Source organism: Agelaius phoeniceus, chromosome 8, assembly GCF_051311805.1.
Source record: "Agelaius phoeniceus isolate bAgePho1 chromosome 8, bAgePho1.hap1, whole genome shotgun sequence".
Lineage (NCBI taxonomy): Eukaryota > Metazoa > Chordata > Aves > Passeriformes > Icteridae > Agelaius > Agelaius phoeniceus.
In genome coordinates this window covers 21,835,630-21,863,514 of record NC_135272.1, presented here as the reverse complement: position 1 = coordinate 21,863,514, position 27,885 = coordinate 21,835,630, and the positions used below count along the sequence as shown (strand labels likewise).

Below are 27,885 nucleotides of genomic sequence, written 5' to 3'. Positions count from 1 at the left end.
AAGCAGATTTAGGAAGAATCAGCAATCCACCTTGTAAGTTAAATTCATCCATTTTGCAAGAATCCTTTGGGTTTTTTACCCAAAATATTGTCCTACTTCTTATTCCCCAGTTTCTGTTCTCTGCAGGCGTCAGAGAGGCCTGAACCAGCTCCCCAACAAAACCTTTCAACTGACAAGAACAGATTTGGCTCAGTTGCACAGCCTTGCAAAACCCTTCTGCTAGTTTGAAGTCTGTTTCAGTTTGTTACCTCTACATATACTGGCCCATTCTTGGCAACAGAGAAGAGTCCTTGGGAGGGAGCAAGGAATAAATCTGTTTTGTACAGATCCATGTTGAAGGTCACATTGGTGATGTGTGGTTCAGGAGGCCAGAAAATGCCTCTGTCATCCTCTGGCTGGTGCAGTGTGCAATTAAACTAAAATGAGAAAAAAAATACAGTAACATCCCGAGTCAGGAGCGGTAGGAGAAATTTCTTATGTAGTGCAATATAGGCCCACCCACGCTACATCTACTTAGTGCAAATCTTCAACAGGGTCATAAGAAACAATAGTGAGAAGAAGTGTGTTAAAAGACAAATGATTTTCTAGACAATTAATATAATTCATGTGAAAGGCCTATTACAATAGGTATTTGTTCACTGTCAGGTGCAAAACCGAGGGTAACATACCGCTATTTCAGGCCAGCTTGAGAAAGGCACCTCTCCCTCATCAGCATCCCCTGGAAATCCATTATCACCTGATTCCATGTCCTCATCTTCAAAGCCACTGCCTTCAGCTGGTGCTGACAGCTGAATGACAATCTGCACAGAGAGGGATTGCAAACAAATTCGATTAGGTGATAACAGAGCACTCTCATGCTTGTTATTTTCTGCTCTCTTCAGAACAATGCAAAGGCCACAAGAAGAGCACCAGCTAAGCAAATGGTGAAAGCATGTCTTGAACAGCCTTGTGCTGAGCATGCAGGATATGGAGCTTATAATTAAAGAATGCCCGAGTTTTTTTCCAGATTTCAGAGCCAGTGAAGAAGGACACCAGTCTAGGTGTTGGTGTCTGAATGAGCAGCCCAGCATTTCCATTCTATTTCTAGTATTTCTATAGCCAACACTGAAAAAAGAAATGGCTTTCTAAAGTGATATTTTGCAACTAGCAGTTCTCCTTAGTGTACTTATAAAAAATCACTAAAAATATTAGGGTCACTACAGGATTTTCTTTTCTGTCATCAGCAATTTTTTTTTAAACGTGTACACCCCAAACCATAATATTACTTCCTCATTTTCCTCCCATTTTTTCACTGAATTCTCTCCTCTTTTTTTTAAATCATCCTTTTCATATGTCTTCATTTCTTCACCTGGAAATTTATAGCTCTGTTTTCCAGTGTTCTGCACTCTGCCTCTTTATGCTTGCAGCTTCTCAGCTAGTTCCTTCCCTCTCAGGATTTCAACTTTGTTTTCTTAGACTTAGAGCAACTGCTAAAAAATGACGTACACACGCCCTTTGACACTCCACTGCAGAGTGTCTGTGTTTTAGGAGAAACACTCCCAAATTCTGGGCAATCCCATACATCATTGGGAGTTCAAGTGTATAGCCAAGACTATTAAAAGACACGATGGAGAAAGGAGAGTAGGTAAATAACCACTTTACTTTGGGCCATAATAGAATACAGGGACCGTGAGAGTACTTAGCTCCAGACCCGTGCTCTTCTGTCGTTTGCTGAAGATTCTGTCTTGGTTTGGGACTGTTTCTAAAGTTAGGTGCTAGCATAGAACAGTTTTAACCAGGCAGGTCAGATCAGATTGCCTGAGCTGTGTTTGGGTTGGACCACAGGCTTTCCATCATTTGCCAAAGTTACTTCTATGTACTGGAAAGCTCAGCGAGAGAAACGTGTCATTACTTTTGAACCCAGAATATCTGCATTGTACTCTGACTCATAAGCTGAGCCAATCTGGAAGCAGTTGATTACAACCTAACTGGGCTCCTTTGCATCATCACTCATATACAAGTACTCAAGAGTCCCTTCATTACATATAGCAACTGCTAAAAAAAAAATAAATTCAGATTGTAAGAGAAAAGCATGCAAAAATAATGTCATTGCCTCACATTTTAAAAGCCTTTTTTCACACACAATTTTAGAAGAAAGACTTCACTTAATTCAGGGTATGAATTTAAAGGTAATGCTTTGTGCAATTAGAAAACTTCACTCCTATTTCTCTTTACAGCAATGTATTTCTGATTATGTATGGATGATCAAAGCTGCACAGGGAACACCAGTGCAACTTCTCGCAGACTGGTACAGATGGTCCCCAAAGGGCAGCCGTGTTGTAAAATGTATTTAACTCAAACTCCTCTGTTTTCCTTTGGGATACTATCTGACCACTGGAGCATACTGGATGTGCAGCCTTCCTACCTCCTTGAATACAGGGACTGTGGCTGCAACTGAGCTGGGCAGGAAGGATAAAGCTAACTGCAATGGCTTCCTGTTACTACGACGACATGCAGTACAGAAGGTGGATCCTCTTTGTAAGTACTCACAGAGTTAAAATAAACAATCTTGTTGAAGATGTATGCTGTCCGAGTGCCACACTTGTTGAGTGAGGATTCCAGGATGAAGTGGGTGCCGTTCATGCTGGCTTTGCAGGAGTGGTCCAGCAGCGAGAGCTCGGTGCGGGCGTGGCCGCCGGCCTGGAACAAAGGAGCTTTGTCAGGGCAGAGCAGCACTGGGCTCCTGCCGAACTGCAGCTCAGCACTGCCTGGCTGCTGCAAGGGAAGCTCATTGGACCGACAGCAGGGCAAGGGCACTCGCAAAATGCTGCTACACATGGCACACAAGGAATAAATGTAACATGGAAAAAAGGGAAACAACAGGTTCATTATTAATCTGCTGATTAATAATGCTGACTCTGTTTGGTCTGAAATGAGCTAAAATGCTGTTTCAGGCCCTTTTCCACAATACAAATGGACACAAAGCAATCTATCAGCTGGTAGATAGTAAAGACAGATCTTTAGATCTATTTAGGTCTCACACTGCTACCAAAAGCAGCTTCTTTGGAAACTAAAAACTCAGACTAATGGCTGAGTACAGCAATTTTTTGACAAATCAACCATGCACACCTTCAATCAGAAATCCCTCTAAAAATCACCAGATTGCTGGGAAGAGAAAACACTGTCCTGAGTTATGGCAAAGAAGATCCACAGTATAGTTTCCTCACCAAACTATTTGGGGGGGTTGTGTGGTGATGGCTGTAGGACTTTGAATGTTTATTTTTTCAATCAAAATGCAAATAAAATGGGCTGTCCAAAAAAGCCTCTCCAGTTCTGAGAATAAGATATCACACCAACCTGTAGAGAATCTTTTTCTACAGCTACTGTCATAACTTTGTCATCACACTTTATGGACAGGGCCATATCAGCACTGCCCTGAACTTCTTCAGGTTCTTTATGTTTTGAGAGGGAATGCCCGAAGTCATGATTTATTAATGTATCTACTGAATGCCTGGATGGGAAGATTTCTTCTCCCACTGTGTCATGTCTTCCTCTGTTAATGTGAAATGGAAAAGTCAGGCCATCAGTATTCTTTGGAGCTGGCAGTGGGTTAGCACCCAGCAATTCTGTCAGCTCTGGAGGAAGGGAATGGTCTTCTTCATCATTCATCTCTTCTAAAAAAAAAAAACAAAACCAAACAAATCCACATTAGTTTATTATATATTTTTCCTAAAAAGTATCCTGAACTAATAATTTCCATACAAAAAAATATTATCCATAAAGGGAGCTCCTGAAGGCCGTTAAAAGCAGAATCTTTGCACTTTTCAGGTAGGTAGCCACACCTCCTACAACTAAGAGTTTAGTTGTTACTGAGGCATCTAATCTTGGTGTACTTAGTCCCTGTCAGAAATCTTTCTCACCAAGAGCTGAAAATAAACTTTTGACGAGTGGACCTATTATATGTAAAAGATCCAGCACGATAAAAGAAACATCACATTCATCCAATATTCTATTTTGGTACTGCTGAAAGAGCCTAAGTGCAAATCATTAGGTGAAATTCTTCCACTACCTTACCCATCAGAAATTCAGTCACTACTGTTGTGAAACTACTTATATAACCAGAATGAAGCTAAATAAGAGTTAACTTTAGAGTGAGAAAATGAGGAAACTATATCTCAGCTTATACACAAGACTGCTGAGGACAGAGCCCATGAGAGTGCAATTGATAACATGAATGTGAACATAAGCTTTATCAAAATTGTAAACCAATAGTTTTAGTGTTTGAAACTCAGAATTAGTGAAAAAAACAGATGCTACTCTGCTAGCTTCAATGGACACACATCAGCAATTACTTTGGCCAAATACCCATTCTTTTTTCAATAGTTGTATTTATTCTGTTTGCTCAGACATTTTGGTAAGCCACTCATGTCTGTAAACAGTTGCAATGTTTATTTAATCGTCTCAAGGAAACACTAGGCTCATATTTTTGGAAAAAACACACCAAAAAAAAAATCAAAGCTGGATTTATCAACTAACAAGATATCCAGTTGCTGACATCTATTTCAGTGAACACTGGGTACCATCAGCTATGAAGTCTTGGGCATTGGATAAACTATAAACATTTAATTCCACCAAATTTCAGGAAATAACACAACTTTGCCTGGACTTTTCTAATCAAAAAGCCACAGATTATTACTTGCAACCATCATTCATAGATATTACCAGCATTCTTGATGACAAGCAGTAAAAGAAGTGCAACAGCCAAAACCAAAGCTTCAAAACTGAGAAAACACCATTTGAGTAATTGTATTCCTAAAAACACAAGATATGCTTTTTGTATATGCTAAAAGTTCATCTTCAAACTTACCTATATCTTCAAGTTGCAGATGAAATCTGTTAGCAACAGGTGCTTTCGTGTAGGAAATAACTGGACGGTAATTATGCTCATAAGCCCACTTGATCAAACTCTCATGTGATGAGGGAAGGTCGGGTATTACTGATTTACTCATAGTCATGGATCGTTCTGTTTCTTTTCCAAAACCAATACTATTTGATGTCTGTAAATAAAGAAAAACTTGGTTTGTGATTTACCACTAAAGGATACTTAAAATGGAAGAGTGACAGTGATTGAACCCTGTTTTTTTATTCTGTCTTAATCTACTAAGTAACAGCAACCTGAGGACACCTGGGAAATAAAGCAAACCCTGCCACCTTAAGCACATAACTGCTGCACAGATGGAAAAGAAATCTCTGCTTCCTCTCAGCCTCTGCCTGGAGTACAGCTAATCAAGGCAATCAGAAACTGTTCATCCCTAACTGAGACACAGATATATTTACAGCCTTTTGTAAGGCCATACTTTCTTCAAGACTGATCTGAAATTACTCCTGAAGTGAACTCAAGATGACAAATGAATTTTCAAATGTCTCCTAATTTCTTGGATTTGAGCATTACTTAAGCTGGATAAAGGAAAACCTTTGTTCAAATGAGCATTACTGAAAAAGGCAAAAAGCATGCTCATGAAGTAGAGCTGATAGCAGCTAATGCTGTAAGTCAGCTGGCACCAAGGACAGGCTGTGTCTGAAATGAGCTTCACCCTAGAAATGCTGTGTGCCTCCTCCAAAGTAGAGTCTGTTAAACACAATTGAACTAAACACTCAATAGGGCAATAAGTGAGAGCATGCACATTTATGCATGGCCAAACTACATAAAAAACAATATTTACTTTCTGTAAATGAAAAGATTTTAAAATTAATTAACAATACAAATTTTACACAAATTCATTGACACAGCAAACTCATAAATGCACATGCTGACCTTATGAATGAACATGCTAAGTTATTAAATAAATAAATGAGCCACACAACCACTTAATTTTCAAGAATTTTCATTTTCCTGTAAATGTTTTGTAAAATATCAAATTTTTTTGTCCAAATGGGCAAGTGAAAGGAATATAACAAGTATCTCTTACTGTTAGAGAGGCAGTTTGAAAATATTCACTCGTATTACACAAACACGTATTCAGCAGCTTGGCATCTTTAACATGTATCCATTCACACCAAAGCTAAATGCATATACATTTATTCTTACAGTCATAGCATTACTATTATCACTGTAACAATCACATCAACGGCTGCAGAACAAGCTGAACATAGATGCAGCAGCAAAGGCACAATGACCCACTTTTCAGCCATTCCTGCAATGTGATTGAAATGCATTTTCTAATGCAGCTGATACCATGGAATGTTCCACAAACACTTTCATTCCCATGCTTGATTACCTTCTCCATCATATAGGCTGCATCTTCTTTTCATCCCCACTGGTTTTTCCTCAATGTGAACAAATCTTAAATCTTTCACTCTGGAACACCAGAAGATTGACTAGAGAGATCTCTCTTAGTGCTCCTATGGACACGCTACACAGGTCAGAGGGCTCAGCTGTACTTCCCTACTCGACATCAAAGTGAGTTTTTGAAATAAGAAGTGAATAAAGCATGTAGAGAGTCCTGATAGAATGGCATCATGTACCTTTAGCTCCCTCCCTCCTTTCTTCCTAAAGACCCAGTTCTGCAGCCTTTAAACACTTGGGGCTTCACAACTGAAGTTAAAGATAAATTTAAGTACAGAGTGCCTGGTTTGAGGATACTGTTACCAGAACAGTTATCAATGCTCACCAAAGGTCACTGAAGATAAGAAACAAAAATGGAGCAACAGGTATCCTAATTTTAGTGCCTCATGACCCTTTGGGATCAACTAATCTTTGATCTTCAACAAGGTGCAAATCTGGACACTACTGATCATGTATGTTCATATTACCACACAGCTTTGACTGGTAGGAGTTATTATGCTAACCCAACTTTGCTCCATCTCTTTACTTTTCTGTCATGAGGAGACAGCTGAACAAATATTATCTCAGAACTTTACTGTCCTAGCTGGCACCTGAGCATTTCCAGGGCTTGTTTACACCCCTCCACTCCACAGTGAGCCTGTAAATGTTCAGTCTTGCATTGCCCCACTGAAACAAAAGCAAGAACGAGGGCTGGCAGGAATAGACCTCCCTTCACTCCCCTGCCCTGCCTCACACACAGTGAGTGAAAGCAGGCAATCTGAGCCCCCACCTGTCTGTCAGAACAGACACCATTTCAGAAATGGTGTTCTCAGGTAAACAACTGTCCCTCCAAGCTCCTGAAACACTCAAGGGTTTGTTCTGTGCATCGCACCTCTCTCACTCCTTGCCCCTCAAACTTATTTTCTTTCTGGAACTTCACTGCACAGCTCCCAGCTTTGCAGAGGGACACCAGCTGCAAAGGAAGCAATGAACAGCAGTGCACAAGCAGAGAACCACACAAGCCCTGCACATAAGGACTGCACACGGGAGTTAAACACAGCCCAGAAGGAAGCACTGCACATAGATCACATGCAATTGATTTACCTAAAGTACTCCCATTTTCCTTGGGTTTGTGTCCATCCCCTTGCAGAGTTCCAAAAGACACAGTAAGCTGGGAGATGAGCTCTATGACCTAAAACATCTTTCTCATTTTTTGTCTGTGAACTTGGACCTCAGTAACTTACAGTACTGGGTTTGAGGCAGCTTAGCACTAACCTTTCCCTCTCAGCTTGCCAATCCCCTCAAGACAATTCTAATTCGTAGTGAGGGCAAGAAGTTAGGAAAATTGAAGTGCATGGAACTGCTTCAACTAATAAAAAGAACATTGTGAAACATTACCTAATTGCTTAGTAATGTTTTTATGCATTGTCTAAATTTGGGCTTGGAAAGGCATTCAGCTTAATAGAGATATGAAAAGATGCTAAATGCTGGATTTGCAGACTTTTTAATGACATGGGGGAGTTTAGTTCCCTCCCTTACCCCCTCTAAATAAAGGAAAATGAACACATATTCAGAAAATGAAGCATCTATATAAATGAAGTAGTAAACTAGTTACTCAAAATCCTAACATGAATCCAAAGTTTTTTAAATACTGACATTTCTGTATATATTTAATGTATTATTTTCTCTTTTTGTTAATCTAAATAAAATATTACTTTCTGCCACTCATTACAGAAACTATTTTTAATTATACTTTTTACTTATATTTTCAATAATTAATAAAGAAGAACTCTAAAAATAAAGTTTTTTAAGCAGTCTTGCTTTTCTATATTCAAGTGCAGCATTTAAAAAAATTTAAAAACCTGTAGAAATTGTCTTGTTGAAATTGATCATCCACAAAGTGACAGCTTTATGGACATGAAATACACCACGTGAGCTGTTTCCTAGCATGGTGTGAACTACAGCACAATTCTCTATCCTGTGAAAGTAGATCCATATATGCCCAAATATACAGTGGTGAATTTTATGCCATCACCTAGGATGAAACTTTGAAGTCAAGCATTGTTTTTCATCATTCTGCTTACAAGAGTGGTAATCCTCAGCAACCAAACTTGACCTTTCTCTTTAAGGACTATTTCAGACCTACAGAATGACCAGAACATCCTCTCCTGTCTGTAAGATAAATATGTGTCAGGGGTCAAGAGGGAACTTCATCATCCACCCTGATAATTTTTCCATTAAATTTTCTGAGCAACACCAAAATTAGCTTTCCTTTATTTCCCTTCACTCTCCAAAGCTACTATGAAATCCTTACCAATCTATTTTCTTGGGAGATTCAGATCAATTAGCCTTTGAATTCTGCCAGAATTTCCTCTGCACAGATTACAAGCAGAAAGCAACTAAGCAAAGGAAAATTGCTATAACAACCAAGAACTGGAGTTTGAAAATGTAACTGAATTGCTGAAAAATTGCTAATTGTGAGGATCATGGGTGGTCCTGAGCAAACATTCAGCTCAACTGCACAATGTGCTCTTAACTGATCACTTAAGATGGAAATAGGCCACAAATTTATAGGCTGCAAGATCAGTTCAATTATATTTATTTCAGAGCAAGGGAACACATATTTTCTTAGTAGAAAGTGTCTTAAGCCACAAAGCCTGTACCAAAAATCAACATAAATCAGCATCTCCAGTAATTTAAGAAGTTTAACTTTAGAGAGCCTGGTTTTAACTTGAAAAACAATTATTTTTTGCTGTCTGAGGAGAGTTAGGTCAATTTGACCAAACACCTACTGGAAACAGAACTACTGGCAGGGAAAGGGATAGATACTACTACAAGCACAAGTAAAGGAGTTTCCACTTCTAAAGGGATGTGTGTGTGTGCTGCATATCTAGTATTATCTATTCTGCACTTGAAGGCATTGTTCCAACTTCTGACATGAACCTCTTGATCCATACACCAAAGTAACAGCAAAAAGAGAAATGAACATCCTACTCTGTGTTTAGGATGCTTCAACAGAAATAAAAAAGACACAGACTAAATCCTTGTTCTAACCACCTGGCTTCTGCAATGTGTTGGTCAGTTTTATAGCCCATATACTGAAAGTTAATGAGAATAAAAAGTTTATGCATTTACTCCTTAAAATGTAGTAATTACTAAAAAGAAGCAGCTAAGAGAAAACATTCAGAAATCAACATGGTCTAGCACTATATCACATTTAAATGGATTTTATACTGTTGCATTATGATAGCCCACAAAAACTAAAGGTGCCTTAACTTACAATCACTTCCAGCTTTCCCTGGACATCATGAGATTTGATAACCCAATTGACAGACTTTCTGCACTTGAGGATAAGCACCACGTCCCTGACAAGCCTGGCGCCTGGCTGAGATGGTTTAATGTCCACGATTATATCCACCTGGAGAGCACTGTAAGTGGAAAATAGAAAGTTAGAACAGAATGCCAGAAATTTTCAGCTATCAACCTTCTTCCAATCCATCATGTTTCCACTGTCTGGCCAGCTGATTAAAATGCTGGATATTATCCCGGGCAACACAACATGTGCAAAACAGATTGTTATTCAATATACACTTAAGTGATTTTGCATAACAATAGAAACAAGTACTTTTCAGAAAAAAAAACATTTCTGTCTCTTATTTACAGGAAGCGTGCCACTCAATTCACCTATTATTTAGTGCAGGTAAGTTATATGACTAGCAGGTTGCTTTCTAAAGTAAACGTAATTTTCTTATTTCACTGTGACAGTGCCTAAATATAACTGTTTCAGTTTCCTCTGGCTATAACTGTATTAAAACTTAAAATAATACCTTAAAAAAAAGTAAAGAAGACAAACAGGTTAACACACATGCATAAAAAACCCAACCCAAACCACAAGTACTATACTGGGGGGTGTCTCTGCCTAAACAGTTAAATTGTGGAATGACTTTGCTTAAGATCTTGCGTGCTTTGAGGAATTAAGCAGTGTATTCAGTTTCCACTACTTCTGGGTATGTAGTTACTCTAAAAAGAAAAAAACCCAGATGTCCAGCCTACTGCTTGCTGGAAAATAGATGAAAACTATCCAGATTTTCAAGATCACAGTAAAATAAGTAGAGCAAATGGGTTCTTACCATCAATAACATCTCAACATGCAAAATACCAATTCAACAGAAAAACCTACACTTCCAGACCATCTTATGGGGCCATACATTACAAGAACGTGCTCATCTCCATGTAATAGGTTCCAACTAATATCCTACACTGAGCCTTCGTGTATCTTGGGACCTCTGATCTATCTCCTGCAGTTTACACATGCCCAGCTCAGCTTCTGTATGTTTCTTTGGGGCTTTAAACTTCATAAGGATAGCTGTGGATAACACATAAAACTAGGAACAAAGTAACTTACTACTTTTTTGTTTTTACTTTTTTATTTACTTTTAACAGCAAAACATTTAAACTTTTTGCAGTGTTATCATCTCAAAAGCAAATTCCTATTGTGCTATCACCCAAAGCCAAGATCTTGGAACCAGAGCTGTCATTGTGTAGCACTACAAGGGACTTGAAAGGATGCTTAGCATCAGCTCTGTTCAGGATGGGGCTGCATCATCATTTGGGGTTACCAACTCCACCTCCCACTACACTACCCACTCCACTCCACCTCAACACTTTCTTACTCTCCCCAGGTTATTATGCAAGAAAATTATCAGGCTCTGGGTTCAACATCTTGCAATGAGAATTATCCTTTTCACAAAAACACCTCCTCCCACCTCCATCTCCCTGTGTGGATTTCTCATTAGGGATAGGATGCATTCACATGCAGCTGCATGAGGAGCAGAACCAGACAATGCCAGATATCCAGTGAATGCAGTAAGCAGACAGGATTTTAATTCTACCTTATCTCTGATGAAATTGTAACCATCTAAGTTTCATAGCAAATTTCTGTTCTAGCAATCATACCTGGCCCTTAGTCATACTTGGAAAACCTCTTCCTATCTGAAGCAAACTTATGTTCTCCCACTAAGATCTAGGAAAGGCCAGCAAAAGATGAGTATTCTGTATGTCTTACTTCCCAAAGGTATTTTTTACAATTTAGAAAATCCTCATAATATGTACAGAGAGTTACTTTTCCTAACCAGCAATTAACAAGTTTTTTAGTCAGTGCACCACTGTCAACTCTTAACATGTCTAATAATTATCAAATTATCCCTTAAACTCAACTGGAAACTTGACAGAAAATACTGTTGTGAATCTTCAGAGCAGATGTGGAACACTTACCATAGACCACAGATCACTTGCAGCCTCTGGACACTGTTTGGGAGCCACTGTCCTAGACCTTGCTGCCAGTCGTCCCTACCTGTGACAACTCAAGATTACTTTAAACCTCTGTCTCACCTCCTCATACAGTGGTCTAACCTTAAAACTTCCCTGTCAGATACTGCCCTTACTGATATTCTCTTATTCACCTTATCCTTGGAAAAATGGGATTGGGCAAGAAGGGGAGCAGTACACAGTCCATAAAAGCTCTGCTTTGCAGTCTTGTCCAGAAAAACCCTGTGATTATGAAGCAGAATTCAAAATCTTTACATACTGAAGAACCAATTTCTATTTAAAGCAAAGTATTAAAGCCCAAGCTTTTTTTTAAGGACGAAATGGTTACTTTCAATTGATTTTTGTAAGACAAGTGAAGTTTTTAGCTATTACTTCAAACAGTTTCAGTCTATTTAGATGATACTTTACCTGTTAGGATTGGAATTTGGAGTACTCAGTTCAATGATATGAACTTCTCTTTCCTGGACTAAGTTAGACATAAGGCACCCCTCTGCTGGTTTTGGTTGTAGGTATCCCGCAAGGTAATTTAAAGAGAGAAAATTCTTCTTTATGTTGCACGAGGGAGGAAAAACTTGATCTGGAGGGGGAAAGAAAAAGAAAGCATAGGGACCTTTAAATACAGATGTCAGCTTAGATGTATGCACACACCTCATCAACTTCAGTGTTCACTGTATTGATGAAAGGTGTCCCTACCATCTATTATAAGCACATATGACAAATCATCATATTGAAAAGGAGATTACTGTTGCACCAATACATCAACTTGCTAACAGTTATTATTTATGGATTTAAACACTTAATGAAAGAAAATCCCTGTAAAGAGAATTTTGAAAAAAGTTCTGAAGAAAAATACGTGAAAAACTTTTCAAAATCAATAAAATACATTTCATTTGTTCTTTGCATTCTATAAAAAATTTCTTTCTATTGCAATTTACTCTGAGATAACTTTTGGAATCAACTCCTTCTCCCTGTGGAAAATGTTTTATTCTTGTTATTATAAACTTACCATTTTTTAAATACTACAGAAAGTACTTTCCATTTCCTTACTTAATGTATTTCCTATATATTGTGTAGTCAGAGCCAGTATTGTCTAGAAAGCAACAAATATTGCATTTTTCTTGCACGTGGAAAATTAAAAGCTTCAAGAAAACTATGGTGATATTAAGCTGTCGATATTAAGAAAGTCTGATAACAATATGCACAGCTGAAATAATGAAATTCTAGCATAACTATTCAATCTCTTTTTTGGTTTTAACCAAAAAGCTGAATATGAGCATTACAGAACCCCAGAATGTGCTGAGATCCACAAGGGTCATCGAGTCCAACTCCTGGCCCTGCACAGGACCATCCCCAGGAGTCTGGCTGAGAGCATTGTCCAAAGGCTTCTTAAACTCTGCCAGGCTGCTGCTGTGACCACTGCCCTGGGGAGCCTGTCCCAGTGCCCAGCCACCCTCTGGGTGAAGAGCCACTAGTGTAAAATGCAAACCATAAAAAATAGCCACTTCATATAAAATTCTCATGCACAGCCTCTACTACTGTACCCCAAGAAACACTGTTTCTACTGAATATCAGGAGCACTTTGCCTTTCTGAGATAGCTTGACATACGAATTGTCACAATACATAGAAGGACTAAGTACCATGTTCAAGTACTTCAAGTCCTGTAAGAATACAATTCCACATGCCTGGGTCTTTGACCACTGCTGTACAAGAAAGACTTTTCCTATTAAGGTCAGTAGCAAGAAACAAAAAAATCCCAAAAAACCAAAAGAAAATAAATCAAATCAACTCGCATGAATTGTGAACACAAAACTGTGAGGAAACTCTTATGAGCTGTGCTGAGGCCATGCACTCTCTAAATGAGAACTGAAATGTCACCTCTGAAGTGCATTTGTGTGTGCTACCCAACTTTGCAGGAAGACCAGAGACTCCTGTGACCCTGGTCTCTACAGAAACAATCAGGGGAGTTTCTTCTCCTGCTCTTACACAAAGCAGCCTTTGAATATTAACCCTGTTGTGTCCCCTGCAGAAGTTCCTAAAGCTGTATAAGGCTGTGGCTATTCATACTGCCCAGGCAAAGCACTTCTCTAACATCTGGTGTGTGCCCTGCCAGATTAGCCTTGAATGCAGCTGCAGTTCTGTCAGCTCCTCCCACAACAGCACAGAATGGAAAGTGATCCCAAATGGTCTATACTGAGCTTAAATTTTTAAATATATATATACACACACACACAGAGACACTAGGTATTTTCTTCTTAACTGCTGTACAACATGATTCAGGCCATAAAATAGCAGTTCTGGAGTAGTTTGTGGGTAAGTACCACACGTGCTATCATTTGCCATTGCAAAGAACTCAGTTCTTGCTCCTGGCACTTCCATGAGGCGTCTCTGGAGCTCTCCAGAAGTGCTGCTCTTGATGCCAGAAGCACAGAGAGTCCCCAGCCTGGGCCCCACTCGATAGCAAGCTTTTCCTCTGCAGCAGATTTCAACTCTATCATGGGCTACTTGACATGCACCCCACAACGAATTTACTCTCATCCACACCAGTTACTAAAACTGGGCTGGAGCAGAAAAGAAAAGGGGATCCTTTTCAGCTTTCTTTGCTCACTACACATCCTCCTCTTTGTTAGTTGCAGGGCTGTCTACATACTTTGGAAAGGGACTGCAGGTGTCTGCAATCAATTAAAAACATACCAAACCAGCCAATAAACAGTCAGTTTATGGATTCTGCACCTCTCTAATCTCCCCAGACTCCCAATAGGGAATCAGACGTGGGGTTTGCAGGCAACCCCCTCAGCAGAGGGTCTCTGGCCAGCAGCTGGGGTGCCAGGGGGCCCTGCTGGCCAAAGGCAGCAGAGCTGTGAGCAGTGGCCAGCAGCCACCTCCTCCTTCAGTGAGTGCCAGGTGGCCTGGATGGACACACAGCACTGCACACCAGGATCTGTCCCTTCTGTGTGCAGCACTTCTGTTTTACTGATGAGGACAGGCACTGTCTGCTCTGTTCTGCACAAATTAGGTGTCATCCACAGGTTCCACAGGCTGAAGTTGAATATCCAAGCTTAACATCACCCTGAGGAGGTTTTTGTGCAAATGAGCACTGTTAATCAAGTGTCACTTCCCAAGACAGGCACCCTGGGCAGCAGCAGTTGGATGCAGCAATAAAAATCCCATCTGAGCAGAGCTTGCCTTTCAAAATCTGATCTGGGCATAAGCAAGGTGTTTGGAATTTTCCTTGGGCACCCTGATGGTAGGGCTTATTTATGTGTATTTCACAGTTTGCTAGCCCTTAGCACAACAGAGATCAGAACCTTGGCTAGCATTTAATGCCAGGATAGAAATGGGATCAGGGAAGGGCCTACAGGGGTCTCAGGAGGGAGGATGCAAACTCTAGGCAGTGCTGATCCTGCAGCAGGACACAGAGCTAAGCAGACACAATGGGACCATGTGCCAGCATTCAACCAAGCAAGCATGGCATGCAGGATATGTGCACTGGTGTGTACTGGCTATAAATTCAGAGTCAGGACTGATGTTTCAGCTTCTGCCAGGACAGAAGCACAGTGTTACTGTCTGTATATAAACTGTACATTTTCCAATTTAGCTACTGTTAAAGCTTTTTTTTTTCTTATTTAGCTAAGAAATGTGTTGAAATTAGAGTCCCTCCAGGCTAGCATATTTGCCCTGGATTTACTGGTGATGCCGGATGCATTAGGTAACATTTAGCTAACTGATAGGACTTCCTGACTTGGTCAATCATGTCTTACTGAACCATGAGGAATTAAACTGACTTCTGCTGTAAAACATGTACCAAGAGCACTGTCACCATGAGCAGTCCTGCTTTCTAGAATGTGGCAGTGATTATCACAGCAGTCTCTCTGCCCTCTCCTTCATTACACAAACCAAGGCAAGAACAAGAACCCCACTTCTTGTGTCCTCTTCCTCCACACCCCCATTCTGGCCTCTTAAAATTCTTGCTGTGATCACCATCCCTGCAGTATTTGATCAGCCACTCTTTAGAATCAACAGGATTCAGATGCACTTGGCCCTGATCCAGTTTGCTAGTGCTCTCAGCTGCCTTTCATTTGCAGTTTCAAAAGTGACTTAAGAGACCCATGGTATCAGAAGCAGCTTTATTCTATGAAAGATCAGCCTTCTTCAGATCTTTCTGTCCTTTGGCTTGCATTTTCTGTTTTCTGTATTCAGCTACAGCCCACACTTCTAAAATGTTACATCCTCCAGATTCAGATTTGTCTAACTCGAGTGAAGCTGAAATGTAGACAATTATATGAATACAGCCATCAGATTCTGTATCAGTCACATTGCAAGGAACTGCTTTGTGTGACCACCTATAGATTATGAGCAATTCCAGCAGTGATTCACAGACTGTCAGCTGGGGGTACCTTCCTAAATCTCATGAGAGTGTAAGTTTTGCATGAAAAGCCTACATTGTACATCACTGCATGCTGTGGTTTGTGAAATCCAGTGATTCCATTGCTCACTCTGCAGAGAAGCAAACCAGGAGCACATCCCACGTGGTTTTCACAGAACTCCTCACACGACTCTGCAGTTCAAGAACTGACCCTGTCCCCACCCCTGAGCACATGCATAACCCCCCCACATACACACATATTCCCTTCTGCCAAGAATTTAAATCAAAATCAAACAATTACAGCTGAGCTGGTTTGTAGAAGCCTTCTCAGAAACTGTCTGTTTTGGTTGCCTGCCAAGCTCCATTTTGTGTACTTGCTCCTAATTAAATTGTGTTTTAGTGCATTCTAAAGATGATGCAAAACTCTCCTCTTTAGCCTCCTGATTTGACTGGAGACATGCAAATCAACAAACAAAATTTTATCTGGCTTTTTCAACGTATCTAATTAAATATTTCTCTCCACAATGCAGAGACCACTACTCCCATGTATATGTTTCAAGAGCATTTTAATAAGGTAAGAAATATATTTCTGAATGATTTTCTGGCATTAGAATCCACAACTGGTGCCAAGTAGAGCCAAGAAAAAAGCCCCCACACAAGGGAATCCTCTACAAATTTGGCAGGATTTGGATAAAACTAACTCAGGCATATTCTGAATTTGGGGGTAAACCTCCTATGTCAGGAAATCAAATTATCAGATACATGTGGTTAGGAAAGAATGTTTTGTCCACTGAAGGCTTTTTGTTGGTTTTTTCTTTCCTGTAACCAATTAGTTCAGCTGTTTGGGAGTTTCTGTAGGGATATTTCTGCAGAGGATCACACAGTTATGTTGTGCCAACACTGCTCAGCTGTGGAGCTACAGCCTGAGCCCCACCCCAGTACAGGCCTGTGTGAAGTCCCTAAGGAGCTGGAGCCCTCTCTCACCTGCACTAGGCCACCTGAAGAATCTGGCATGTGGCTCAGAGGGACAGGAAATCTTTCTCCTTGGGATGAAATATGTCAGTACAGACTAAGGTAACTTAGTTTGGTGAGGAAAGCAATAATTCTGTGCCCAAAGAAGCCTGATCCTTATATAAGAAAATAATGAAAAAAATAAATGTAACTCAGGTCTTTCTAGAAATTTCCCCCTACTTCAAGGTCTCTACTTCTTCAGATGAATGCACCCAAACAATCACCATGAGTAATTGATTCTGTTTAAAAGGCAAAGTTTGACTCTTGTAAGAGTCTGAACAATTGCATCCACATTTATGAGCATGAAGTTATGGCACCAGAATCCATTAAAAGTTTCCTAAACCCAGTATCTGGTCTTTAGGCTTGCCCTTATTTCTCTGCTTCCCCTTTCATATGTTTAAAAATTAAAATAAGTGAAATATAAGCAACATATTCTCAGTATCTGAAAGTGTCTATGAATTCAGTTGGTTTTGTTCTGGTTTACCTTCTCCTACTTTAATGTAGATGTTTCTTGATATTTTAAGTTCAGTGAAAGACGTTACTGCTCCATATTCCTTCTGGGCCCACTGTAGCAGATGTTCATTTTTCTCAGGAAAAAACTTTTCTTCTGTTTCTGCTGACAAGGAGAAGTTTCCCTTCTCAAACTGAACAACGGAACCTACAGACACCTGATGGGAATAAAAACACATTTTAATGTGGTACATTTATCCATGCAGACACGTAGCACGTTTAAGTGATGTGACCTCTCATACCCACATGCAGTGACTGAAGGTGATTATGGCCGATTTCCACTTTGCATTTTCACCACCTAGAAGCACCTATGCCACAGGCTGATTTCATGGAGAATCTCTACAATGCTCCTAGCATATCAAATTCTGTGTAAATTCCAAGTGTACAGTCTCAGAGGATGGCACGGACACAGCACATGCCAGGTCATGCTGGATTGTGTACTTTTATATCAGAGACATGTGGGACATTTTCATAGAGCTTTGGCCTAACTAGAAAAATCTCCCATGCATGAAATTCACAGGATTTAAGGACTTAATCAGTGATTATTTTGCAGGAATATTGAATAGATGTTGGCATTCCAGTCTCAGAGACAGTTTATCCAGTAAGAGTAGTAGCTGGTTTTCATTTACACATTTTTTTTTTATGGTCAGCATCAGGGTAAAGCAGCATCAGTGTGTCTTTTTAAACATTTCAAGACAGCATGAGAGAAAATATTATTCCTTCTAAATAACAATCAAAGAAATTGATTACTTTACAATAATACATTTTTGCTGCATTTTTCATTTGAGGTAGTTAAATGTATGCTAACACAACAGCTGTCTTCCTCAGAATACACTTGGTTTTTCATTTATTACTAATTAAAACTTGAAAACCTTTTTCATCATCCTGCAGCATGACAAATGTCTTCCTGAGGGACTGATCCTATCACAGTGGCCACGTGTTTCAAGGGAGAACCCGACAGACAGAAAGCAGAGCAACTGAAAAGTCTGGCACAAGCATTCTCACTAAGTGATCACACAGTAAACATCTTGAAACAAACATGAAACTTATCATATTTATTTTTTTTCAATCACATACTAAAGTCTATTTGAAATTCTGGTTCCACTACCCAGGTTTTAGAAAGGACTGCAGAGTTCTGCTGTGCTTGCCAATGTTGGGATTTTTACTACACAGACCTAAGGCAAGGTTAAGTGAGCCAAGCACGTTATTTGTTCTGGAAAGAATTCAACAGACCCTTCCAAAAAAGGCAACCATCACTGTTTCAACACCTGCCTTGAACATTAACTACTTACTCTTCAGAACAAATCAAAAGCAAATCTAACATGCTTAGGATAATGCAAAGCATTAAAGCCTAATAATGTTTTAAATATTTGGGAACCAACCAATTTTTATCTGAGCACTAATTATGCTTATGATTGACTGATTAAGAGACTGCTGCCACAGACACTCTTATCTCCTCCCTTCAACTCCTTTAGTGGTTACTTTCTGAGGTTGCAGAGTGGAAAAAGTGCCCCAGCTCTATTTCTTCCAGTTGTTGTGAGGACATGAAAAGGAACTGCACTGGAAACATCCTCTGCTGTTGAGTAAACCTACATGTCCTGTCACTTTTCTGAGACTAAATGAAGAAGCTGGACATGGAAAATCTGTTTGCAAGACCGTAAGATACTGGCCATGGCCACAAACCACAGCAAGCACCACAGTTCAGAGGGCTGTTCCTCAGAGGAAATGAGGATCAAGCATAGGATATTGAAAATATGCTACCAAAACCTGAGCATTCCATCAAAGAACAAAACATATTTAGGAACAAATTTTGGTTGCATACACTACTATCCTGCTGCCCACTGGGGAAAACTATCCTGCTGCACCATTCCAAATCAAGGAAACATACACCCCTCATGCTGGGGCAACAAAGCAAAAACAGCCTTCATACATCCCTTAAGAAAAGTTCCCAGTATGAATAAAACACCCTTGCAAGGCTGCCATGGCAGCTCAGGACATCAGTTACCTGGAAGAAGTGCCAAATGCCATGAGGTACTATTCCCCAGAGGGAACAACTCTCAGAACCAAACCTGAGTCATCTCAAATATATACAGTGGTGAGTGTGAATACTGCACACACAAAATAGCACATTCTGTTTCTTATTTTACCTATTTCCTTCTCTCCCTTTAAACATTTATTGCCTTTTTTTTTTCTTTGAATCTGATCCAAGGGGATATTTACTTTGCCTTATAACATTTTAAGTATTTAACACAGTTATAATTCAGAACTCCCAAGTAGGAAGCAAGTTGATAATTGAGCCTTGAGAGAGAGGTGGGCACCCCTGGGCCATGACTCAGGGTATAAAGGTAAGTGTGCACAGCCAGCCAGCATGAACCAATCCCTCCTCTCACAACAGCTACACCACTACCCATCCAGGGCCTGCCAGCACAAGCACCACCTGATCACCCCTACAGCCATGATGGAGGTAAATATACCAGGACAAAAAGAAGCAGCATCCTTCATATCTGTATCTGAGCTGTACAGTATCAGACCTGTGTAGAACATGTAGGAGAGGAGTATATCTGCTCAGGATAAAATGAGAATATTTGAACCAACTACTGGAGCAGCCTACATAGAGATCAGAGTCAGCTGGTGTTTGTTGGTATTGTACTTTGATGTAATTTCATCCTCTTACAGAGTAAAAATAAAGCCACAGATGGAGAAATATCAGGGATTCCAAAAGTCAAAAATGCATCTTTTGTTGTTCATAAACCCATATACAACATACTTTAATCATCAAAAGAACAATTCTCTTCAAGTGAATAAGAAACATGCTGCTTTTGAAATTACATGCCACACTTATGAATCACCTATCAAATTTGCATAGTCCTTACAGCCACAGAGGTGTGATGGTATCAGGCAATGACAAAATGTTTCATTTTAGTCTTCTCAAGACCACATGCAGTCATGATAAAATTCCACTTCCAGTTCTCACATTTTGGAAAAAATAGACATGAGGAGCATTATCTTAAATACATTTTAGATTTTAATTCAACTTCCTGGGAGATACTCAGTTTTGCACCTACCAAAGATCCTTATATAATTAATGCTGTTCAATGTTTTCTCAGGATGAAAGCAGAACCTTACAAGATCAGAGAGCAGACTCCTGCACATCTTTGTATCTTTATATATGTAGGAAAAAGATCCTGGGATTTTCTATCAAAGCTGAATCTGTGTCAAATCAAGTGGAAATCTCAAAATCCCTAAGGAACAGTTACTAGAATGATAAAGAAACAAGAAAATCTGTGGAAAGGGGAAATCAGGTACCAAGGTTTAATGCTCAGCAGGAGTTTATTAATTGCACACAGGTAACTGCCCACTTAATTTAACAACATCTTAATAGACTCAACATAACACTTGTTTAATATGAGCAAAATAAGGCAGCAGAAGCTTTTCCAGGGATTCTGTTTCAAGTTAAAGGCAATTTAGTGGAAGAAATGAGAGGAGAATTAAAGCCTATCTATGCAACTGCAGCTATAGTTTCCACTGGAATCAGTGACTCAGTAACAACCTGTTGTGATTTATTATCTCCACATCACTAACACCAGTAGTCTGCCAAAATCCACTGCCTGCTTCTGTAAACTTCCACTGACTAAACCCCCTGTTTACTGAAGTAGCAAAGAAAAGAAGGAGCCATGACCATACAGAAGAAAAAAGACTATCACAGGTGCCTGTTTCAGTCCTTCAGCCTCCTGCAAGATTGGGTTGGGAATACACCTCAACCACTAAATGCCCCAACAGTCTTTGTTTCCTCACTCTTGAAGGCTGGATTAACTTAAAGTCCACATCTTCCTAAGTAGCAGCTGTCTTGGTCTGAAAGTGATGGCTCTGGGCTCCTAGAGGGACCAGGAGGAGGAGGAGGAATGCTTAGGAGCAGTCAGAGGCAGCAATGAGAAAGATCAGCAGGAGATACAAGAGGCAGCATCATCAGAAGTGGCCTGTCCCCACTCCTAACACGAGTTCTGATTGGAACAATGACCCACAGAGACAGCCCACTCCCACAGCTGAAACAAACACCACACAGTAAGGGTGGAGTTCTGAAAGCTGTCTTAAATCACACGGGATCTAGTATGAACTCTGTGACACTCCTAGCAAACCAAGCTCCCCAAAAAAATGCAGGCCTTTGAAGTCTTGAGAAAGAAGAATCTAAGGCACAAGGACCTGCCTAGTTTCCTGTGAAATTTACTGGCAACTTGGTATTCTTGAAATATTTCTGCCCAAGCTGAAGTGATTACAGTGAAAGCAGAGGGTAGCTATAGATCATAAAATTTCCCTATTTTGGGACATCACACATACAGAATGTTTTTACTATACTCCCCTGGATAATTAAAGATGCCTTACTAGGGTTATTGTACTCTTAAACTCCTTTTACATCCATTATTTTCAAGCATCTATTTACTACTCTGTCATTTTCTGCCATTCCTACTGCTGATCAAATCCTTCTGCTCTTTTCACAAGAATCACCACCACAGGTAGCCTGAGGTCCCCCTAATATTGCTATATTGAGAATAACCCATTTATACAGACTTTAGAAAAGCAGTATTTTGCCAGGTTTGAATCATGCCAGGAGACAAAGTCTACAGGGAAATTTACCATTGTGAAAAGCACAGTAAGAGTTACTGTTTACTAAGCACTGCTTTTAATTTGACACAAAATGTCAATTTTCACATTTTTTTCAAAAGGCAAGGAAACAGTGTGGGGATGAGAAGGGAGAATATGAAATTTTCCAAGTGGAAAAGGGCAACTACAGGATTATTTCCAGCTCCTGAGTAGAAGAATGAGGAAGACTTATAAAAAAAAGCAAACTCAGGATTCTACAGTAATGTAAAGGTCCTTTTAAATTCCTCTTCACACTGTTACACAACACTGAAAATCTATGCTTTTACTTTGAATAGTGAAAGGTCACTATTTATACCAAATTTATCACTAGTCATGCATTTCCTATCCTTCCTCACTCTTCTCCTAGCAGAGCGCTCTGTTCACATCTGGGTCTGTTTAACCAGTGATTGGAAATTTAGCCTCCTGATTTCCCGTTAAATACTAGGCACAGGAAAACAAATAGCACTTGTTTTTCAGTGAGTTTTGTCAGTCATCCAAACCTAGTGCAAACCATAGAACAGCCTGTGGTTTGGTGGCAGTGACCCAAAATATGTGAACCATATTTTCATGAAGTGAGAGGAATAAACCAGCAATTGGCTAAAGTAATAAGAACATGGATTTTTCTTCTTAGAAATACAGAAATTACTAATAATTAAACTCTAGTTCATTCTATCACTTCATCTTCTTTAAAGCTTTTTGAAGATCTCTTGGTTTGAGATCTTTTCAAATCTCAAACCAAGAGCAAGTGATCTGTTTTTGTATTTATCATTACTGCTCTGGCTTCCTCCATTTCACTACCTTAACACACACTCACTCCTAGCTCTTGCAAGTAAGGTTATTTGTTTGCATAAGTGTTTTCTTATCCATAACTTTCACTTATTCAATTGCTTGAATAACTAACTCAGAGAAAAAGCTGAAGCATCACTTCTTAAATCACACATTATATAAAATCACATATGTAGATATTTAAGGGGGGTTTGGATCTTTTCTGACAGGAAATCACAAAGGATTGGGATCTTTTTTCATTGATTTAATTCTCACTACTTTCACTTGCTGAGTAAAGACATTCCTAGGCTATAAAATCAATTGAAAAAGCTACCAAATATAAAGAAGAAAATTACTTTCTGAGTAGCACCTATAAAACCTTCTTTCTGTGCAGTTTCATAAAACTTCTGTTTTTCTGCCAAGACATGTTCGCAATAAACTAGCTTTAGGGAAGGAGAGAAATGACGACTTGATGGGAAGGAAGGAAACTATTTTGCTGTATGAAAACCTAAAAGTGGGGTGGTGGAAGAGGTCTGGTAATGTTTTTCTGCAATACTGACTTGCACCAAGATCACAGGTAAAAGCAGTTTCTACAGTAGTTGTCCAGCTTACATCAAACTGTGATGTCATACTCTAACCAGTCTAATCACCAGTGAACATGCCCTTCAACTTCCTCTCCCCCTCCCCTTTATAATGCAATTTTGGCATTTATTCCCTGCAGAGGAAAAAAAATAAAATGTAGTACAGATGAGAAGCATTCCCCTTGCTGAACTGAACAGAGCTTCCAACCCATGCAATATTCTTCAGATGCATGAGCCCACAAACACTTGAACAGAAAGGGCCCAATTCCCAAACTGTTGTATTTCTGTGACATGTACAAATATACAATCAGACCAATATGACTACATGCACCAGTAACTGAAGTGATGACTGACAGTTACTTAGGCCAGGCAGTCCATGCACTAACCCATTTCAGGTATTTTTGGACTGAAATGCCATGATAGTAAGGTACATTTATTTTTAACACAATGAAAATAAACTCCAGACTTATTTTACTAAAATTACAATAATTTCACAGCATCACCTACTTCACCCATCAATATACAGCAACTCATGCAGAGTCTGAAAATAACCTGTCCATGCTAAACGTATTGTGAACACCACACTAGACAGACACCATATATTCTTTTCTTTCTCGTGCACACACAGAAAATTTTTGTCAGGTTTATATCAAGATGCCCAAATTTTCTCTTAAGACTACTCACTAGTGTTCTTTCTGATTTATAGATGGGGAAGCACCCTGAGAAGCAAAATGACAACACATGCAACAGAATAGTGAAGCACAACGCCCCTTAGCAGCCATGCCCTGTCATGATGGCTTCCTCCAAAGTACTGTCACTCTGTGAGAATCACTGTGCTTCCACTCAGTGCCACTTTGGAAAAAACTCTGCATTAAAGAAATCCTGATGCTAACCCAACACAAACTTTGGTTTATCTGGGGCAAGCTACCTAATTTTAATGAGAATTTATTCCACTGTGAGTTTAGCCACCAGTAGGCATTTTGTGAAAATGAAACTATGAGTTGTTCCCATGAAGATAAAGCACATAAATCACTGAGTGAAAATGTGCATTACATGATAAAACAAATGCAAAACCACACATATACACCAAATCTACAGGTCTATACTGAAAAAATGTTTACCAAGAAGGTAATTTGTGCTTCCCCTGTACTATAACCATGCACCCAAAGCCTGGATTTTCTCCCACATTCATTTTAAGCTTCTTAACTGATGGAGGACCAGGCTGAAGGCAAAAAATCTATGCTCAAACTATGTGATAAGAAGTTAAACTCCAGCCCAACTCAGTAGTATTGTATTTTCCCAGTTTTTTTGATATGTGCTGATACAAGCTTTAAATCTTTTCATCCTTCCCTGAGGCAGTTTAGCTTTAATGGAAACTCAAACAATAAATTCACAAAATGAAGGAAACAGACCATTTTGCTGATGAGGACACTGAGAACACACAGCCCTAACTCTACACTCTTCTCCAGTACAATCACCATTCAAGCTCAGTGTGCCTTGGTTTCTCCACGTGTACAGTGCTAACAGCACTTGTGATCCAGTTCATCATCTACTCATATCCTGGAGATACCTTTGTTAGAAATAACCTTGAAACTTATAATACAATTAATTTTAAATTTTTATTTGGTTACTTACTTACTCAAAGCACATGTCCCGGTAACAGTTTGAGAACTTTATCATGATACTTTACAAGGAAAAAAAGAGTTAATATTAAAAAGAAATAAAGAGTTCGGACTTTACTAATGGTTCCATGATCATTTCACTACAAACTTTGATCTGGCTCTAGCAGTGTGGTCTTTATCAGCAGCAAGTCCCAGAAGTTGTCATTTAAATTTCTTTACACTATCTACCATTCTAACCAGGATTCAATCAATGAAAGTCGTTGCAATTCATACTTTACATACAGTAGATTAAAAAATGGTGAATGAATGTATTGTTTGGAAAGTCTGAAGGAAAAGCTGGAAAGTCAACTAATATCTTGCCTGAGGCTTCCATAGAGACAGACACAATAGTTATGACACTCCTGTGGTATGCTACCATGGAATTCATGGGCACTAGAAAAGTTTCTTCAAATTCTAAATCTTTCATGATTCAACATACTCAATCTTCTGTTCTGGCTATACATTTAAGGAGACAGAACAAGTCAGAGCCACAGAGCTAAGTATTTTTAAACAAGGGCTAAGGAAGCATGCTCTGCAATCTGCAGCCCTTGGAGCTGCTATTTACAGTCCTAGGGTCAGTTGTCTGGAACTCACTGAAGGCTCTGGCACAGAGGCAGGAAACCTCTTAGCAACTAGGGCAGAAGCAGGATGTCCCTCTGCCCCACAGCTTACCTAAAACAAGAACCCCTGATTCTGGAAAAGGACAACCTTTCCTAGGACAGAAACTCAGGGGTTGCAAATGAGCACAGCTCAACACAGGCAAACAGCTCTCTGCAGAACTAGAGCCCCTTGATCTCTGTTTGGCAAACTGCACTTGCCTACAGGTGCTGCTAGGACTTCCTCCACATTTTTCATGTTTTCTGTGCTACATGATTCTGTGCTGTTTTTTCAGAAAGCTTTTGGGAAAACAATGTATTTGTCCTTGAGAGCCGAGTGGAACTGTGGAAAAGCAACAGATGGTGACCACATTTAAAGTTGTTCAGCCCATAACCTCATGGCTTATCACCCCGAGATGCCCTGAGAAACTGGGCCATGAAAAGTGGGAAGGCAGATGAATGCATGGTAAGAGGCTGAAGTTAGCTTATGTTTACAGCAAAAACATCACCTTAGGGAAAGAAAAAAGTGAACTTCAGGAGTGAGATGGATGACAGACACTAAACTGGGAGAGGTAAAGGTGGATCAGTACCCTGGCATTATGCAATCTTGTTCTTTGAGCTCTTTGTAGGAAAGAAAAATAGAAACCTTAAAATGGTGGAAGGAAAATTACACAAATTCTTACAGCACTTAAGGAGATCCAAAATTTTTATGGAGAGCTAGCTGTTCAGATGGAGTAGGGATGGGTAAACACTGAGAGCCAGTTCAGTCCCTTGCAACAAAAAGGCAAGGTCCCATGGGCAGCAGCATTATCCCAGCATCACAGGCTGGCAGGATGGAACCAGGCACCACAGCATTCAGCCCTTACTGTGACCAGCAGAGATTAAGACATGGAGTTGTGAGAGGAGGTATTTGATTTGAGTCCTCCCAACACTGCAGCAAATCTGTAGTGCCCACCAGGTATTCCTGCCCCACCTGAGAAACAGTACACTCCTCCCTGCAGCATCAGTGGCCAAGTTCACCATGGCACTTCTTGAGGTCAGGCAACTTCTTGCTTGGCAAGATCCATGACTGCTGCTGCTCACCTCTTCAAGCCTGAGCTTGTAACCAGAAGCACCTGAAACAGTTTTCTACAGCCAACACTTATCTAACAGTACAGTTTTGGCAGTCAGAGCCTTAGGCACGTTCCTATTGCTCCTATGCCTTAATGCAGGCTGCTGAAACCCCACTGAGACAAACCAAGCAAGCTCAGCACAATCAGCTGAGCAGAAATGCAGTCTCAGCAGGCCATCTCTCCACTCCCAGAGCAAGATAAGGGGAAAGGGGAAAATCCTGGGTGCAGAGAAGAACACAAACTAGCTGAACAAAATCTAGCTGATAGGAAATAGGAGTGATGATGTGTTGTAGGAGAAGATCAAAACTAAACTAGAAGTAAGTCCAAGGCTTTATTCTCTTGTCCATGAGAGGAATGAGGACTTGTCACACTGTTGTTGCACATGTTGTTCCTCAGTCATTGTCTAAGCAGACCAGAACTGTGCTGGTTGCATTAAGGACACATAACAGGAAGATAACAGTCACAGGTCTTCAAAACACCAATGAAAATCCTAAGATTGTGAATACCTTAGAATAAAAACAAACTCATATTCTTTGCACCAATCAGTAATACACTGGAAACAGGACTGAGTCCTTTGAAGTTCAAAATATCAAGGCTGCTCCTACTCTTATAGCTTGATGACAGGAAAAAGAAAAACAATTCCAGAAATCTTGTAGTGTCCAGCAAGTGACAGAACTCTTGCTGCCCTTCACCATGTCACCACCACACCAGGTCAATTGAACAGTGTCCCTTGTCAGTGTTCTAATGCTGCACCACTGTGCATCTTCCTGTCCTGCTGATGCACAGTGACACAGCTGAGTTCCCCCTGGGTGCTGCAGAAACATTCTTGCCTACCACTGTCAGCTGTGTTGGAGGAGCAAAATTAAGCCCTATAAGGACACCGCTAAAAATAATCAAGTTTAGTTCTGCAATTAGAGTTGAATATAGTGAAAGCTGCAACTTTCATAAAGACAACTCATGATTAGACATGATGTCATGCATTAAAAATTTAATCCAAACAACTTGTCTGTTTCAC

The 27,885-nt window shown here is 39.9% G+C and overlaps 1 protein-coding gene across 1 annotated transcript in view; it reads right to left on the bottom strand.

Annotated features, from left to right (window-relative positions):
• The window catches only part of TGFBR3 (transforming growth factor beta receptor 3), a 108,610-nt gene that overhangs the window by 19,488 nt on the left and 61,237 nt on the right, over positions 1-27,885 (bottom strand). Inside the window, exons 5-12 of the mRNA XM_054638542.2 lie at positions 17,492-17,675; positions 12,041-12,209; positions 9,585-9,732; positions 4,847-5,036; positions 3,337-3,653; positions 2,530-2,679; positions 669-800; positions 249-416 (exon numbers count right to left, since the gene is read on the bottom strand). Of these exons, the coding sequence (XP_054494517.2) occupies positions 249-416; positions 669-800; positions 2,530-2,679; positions 3,337-3,653; positions 4,847-5,036; positions 9,585-9,732; positions 12,041-12,209; positions 17,492-17,675 (1,458 nt within the window). The remainder of the gene's footprint in view (positions 1-248; positions 417-668; positions 801-2,529; positions 2,680-3,336; positions 3,654-4,846; positions 5,037-9,584; positions 9,733-12,040; positions 12,210-17,491; positions 17,676-27,885) is intronic.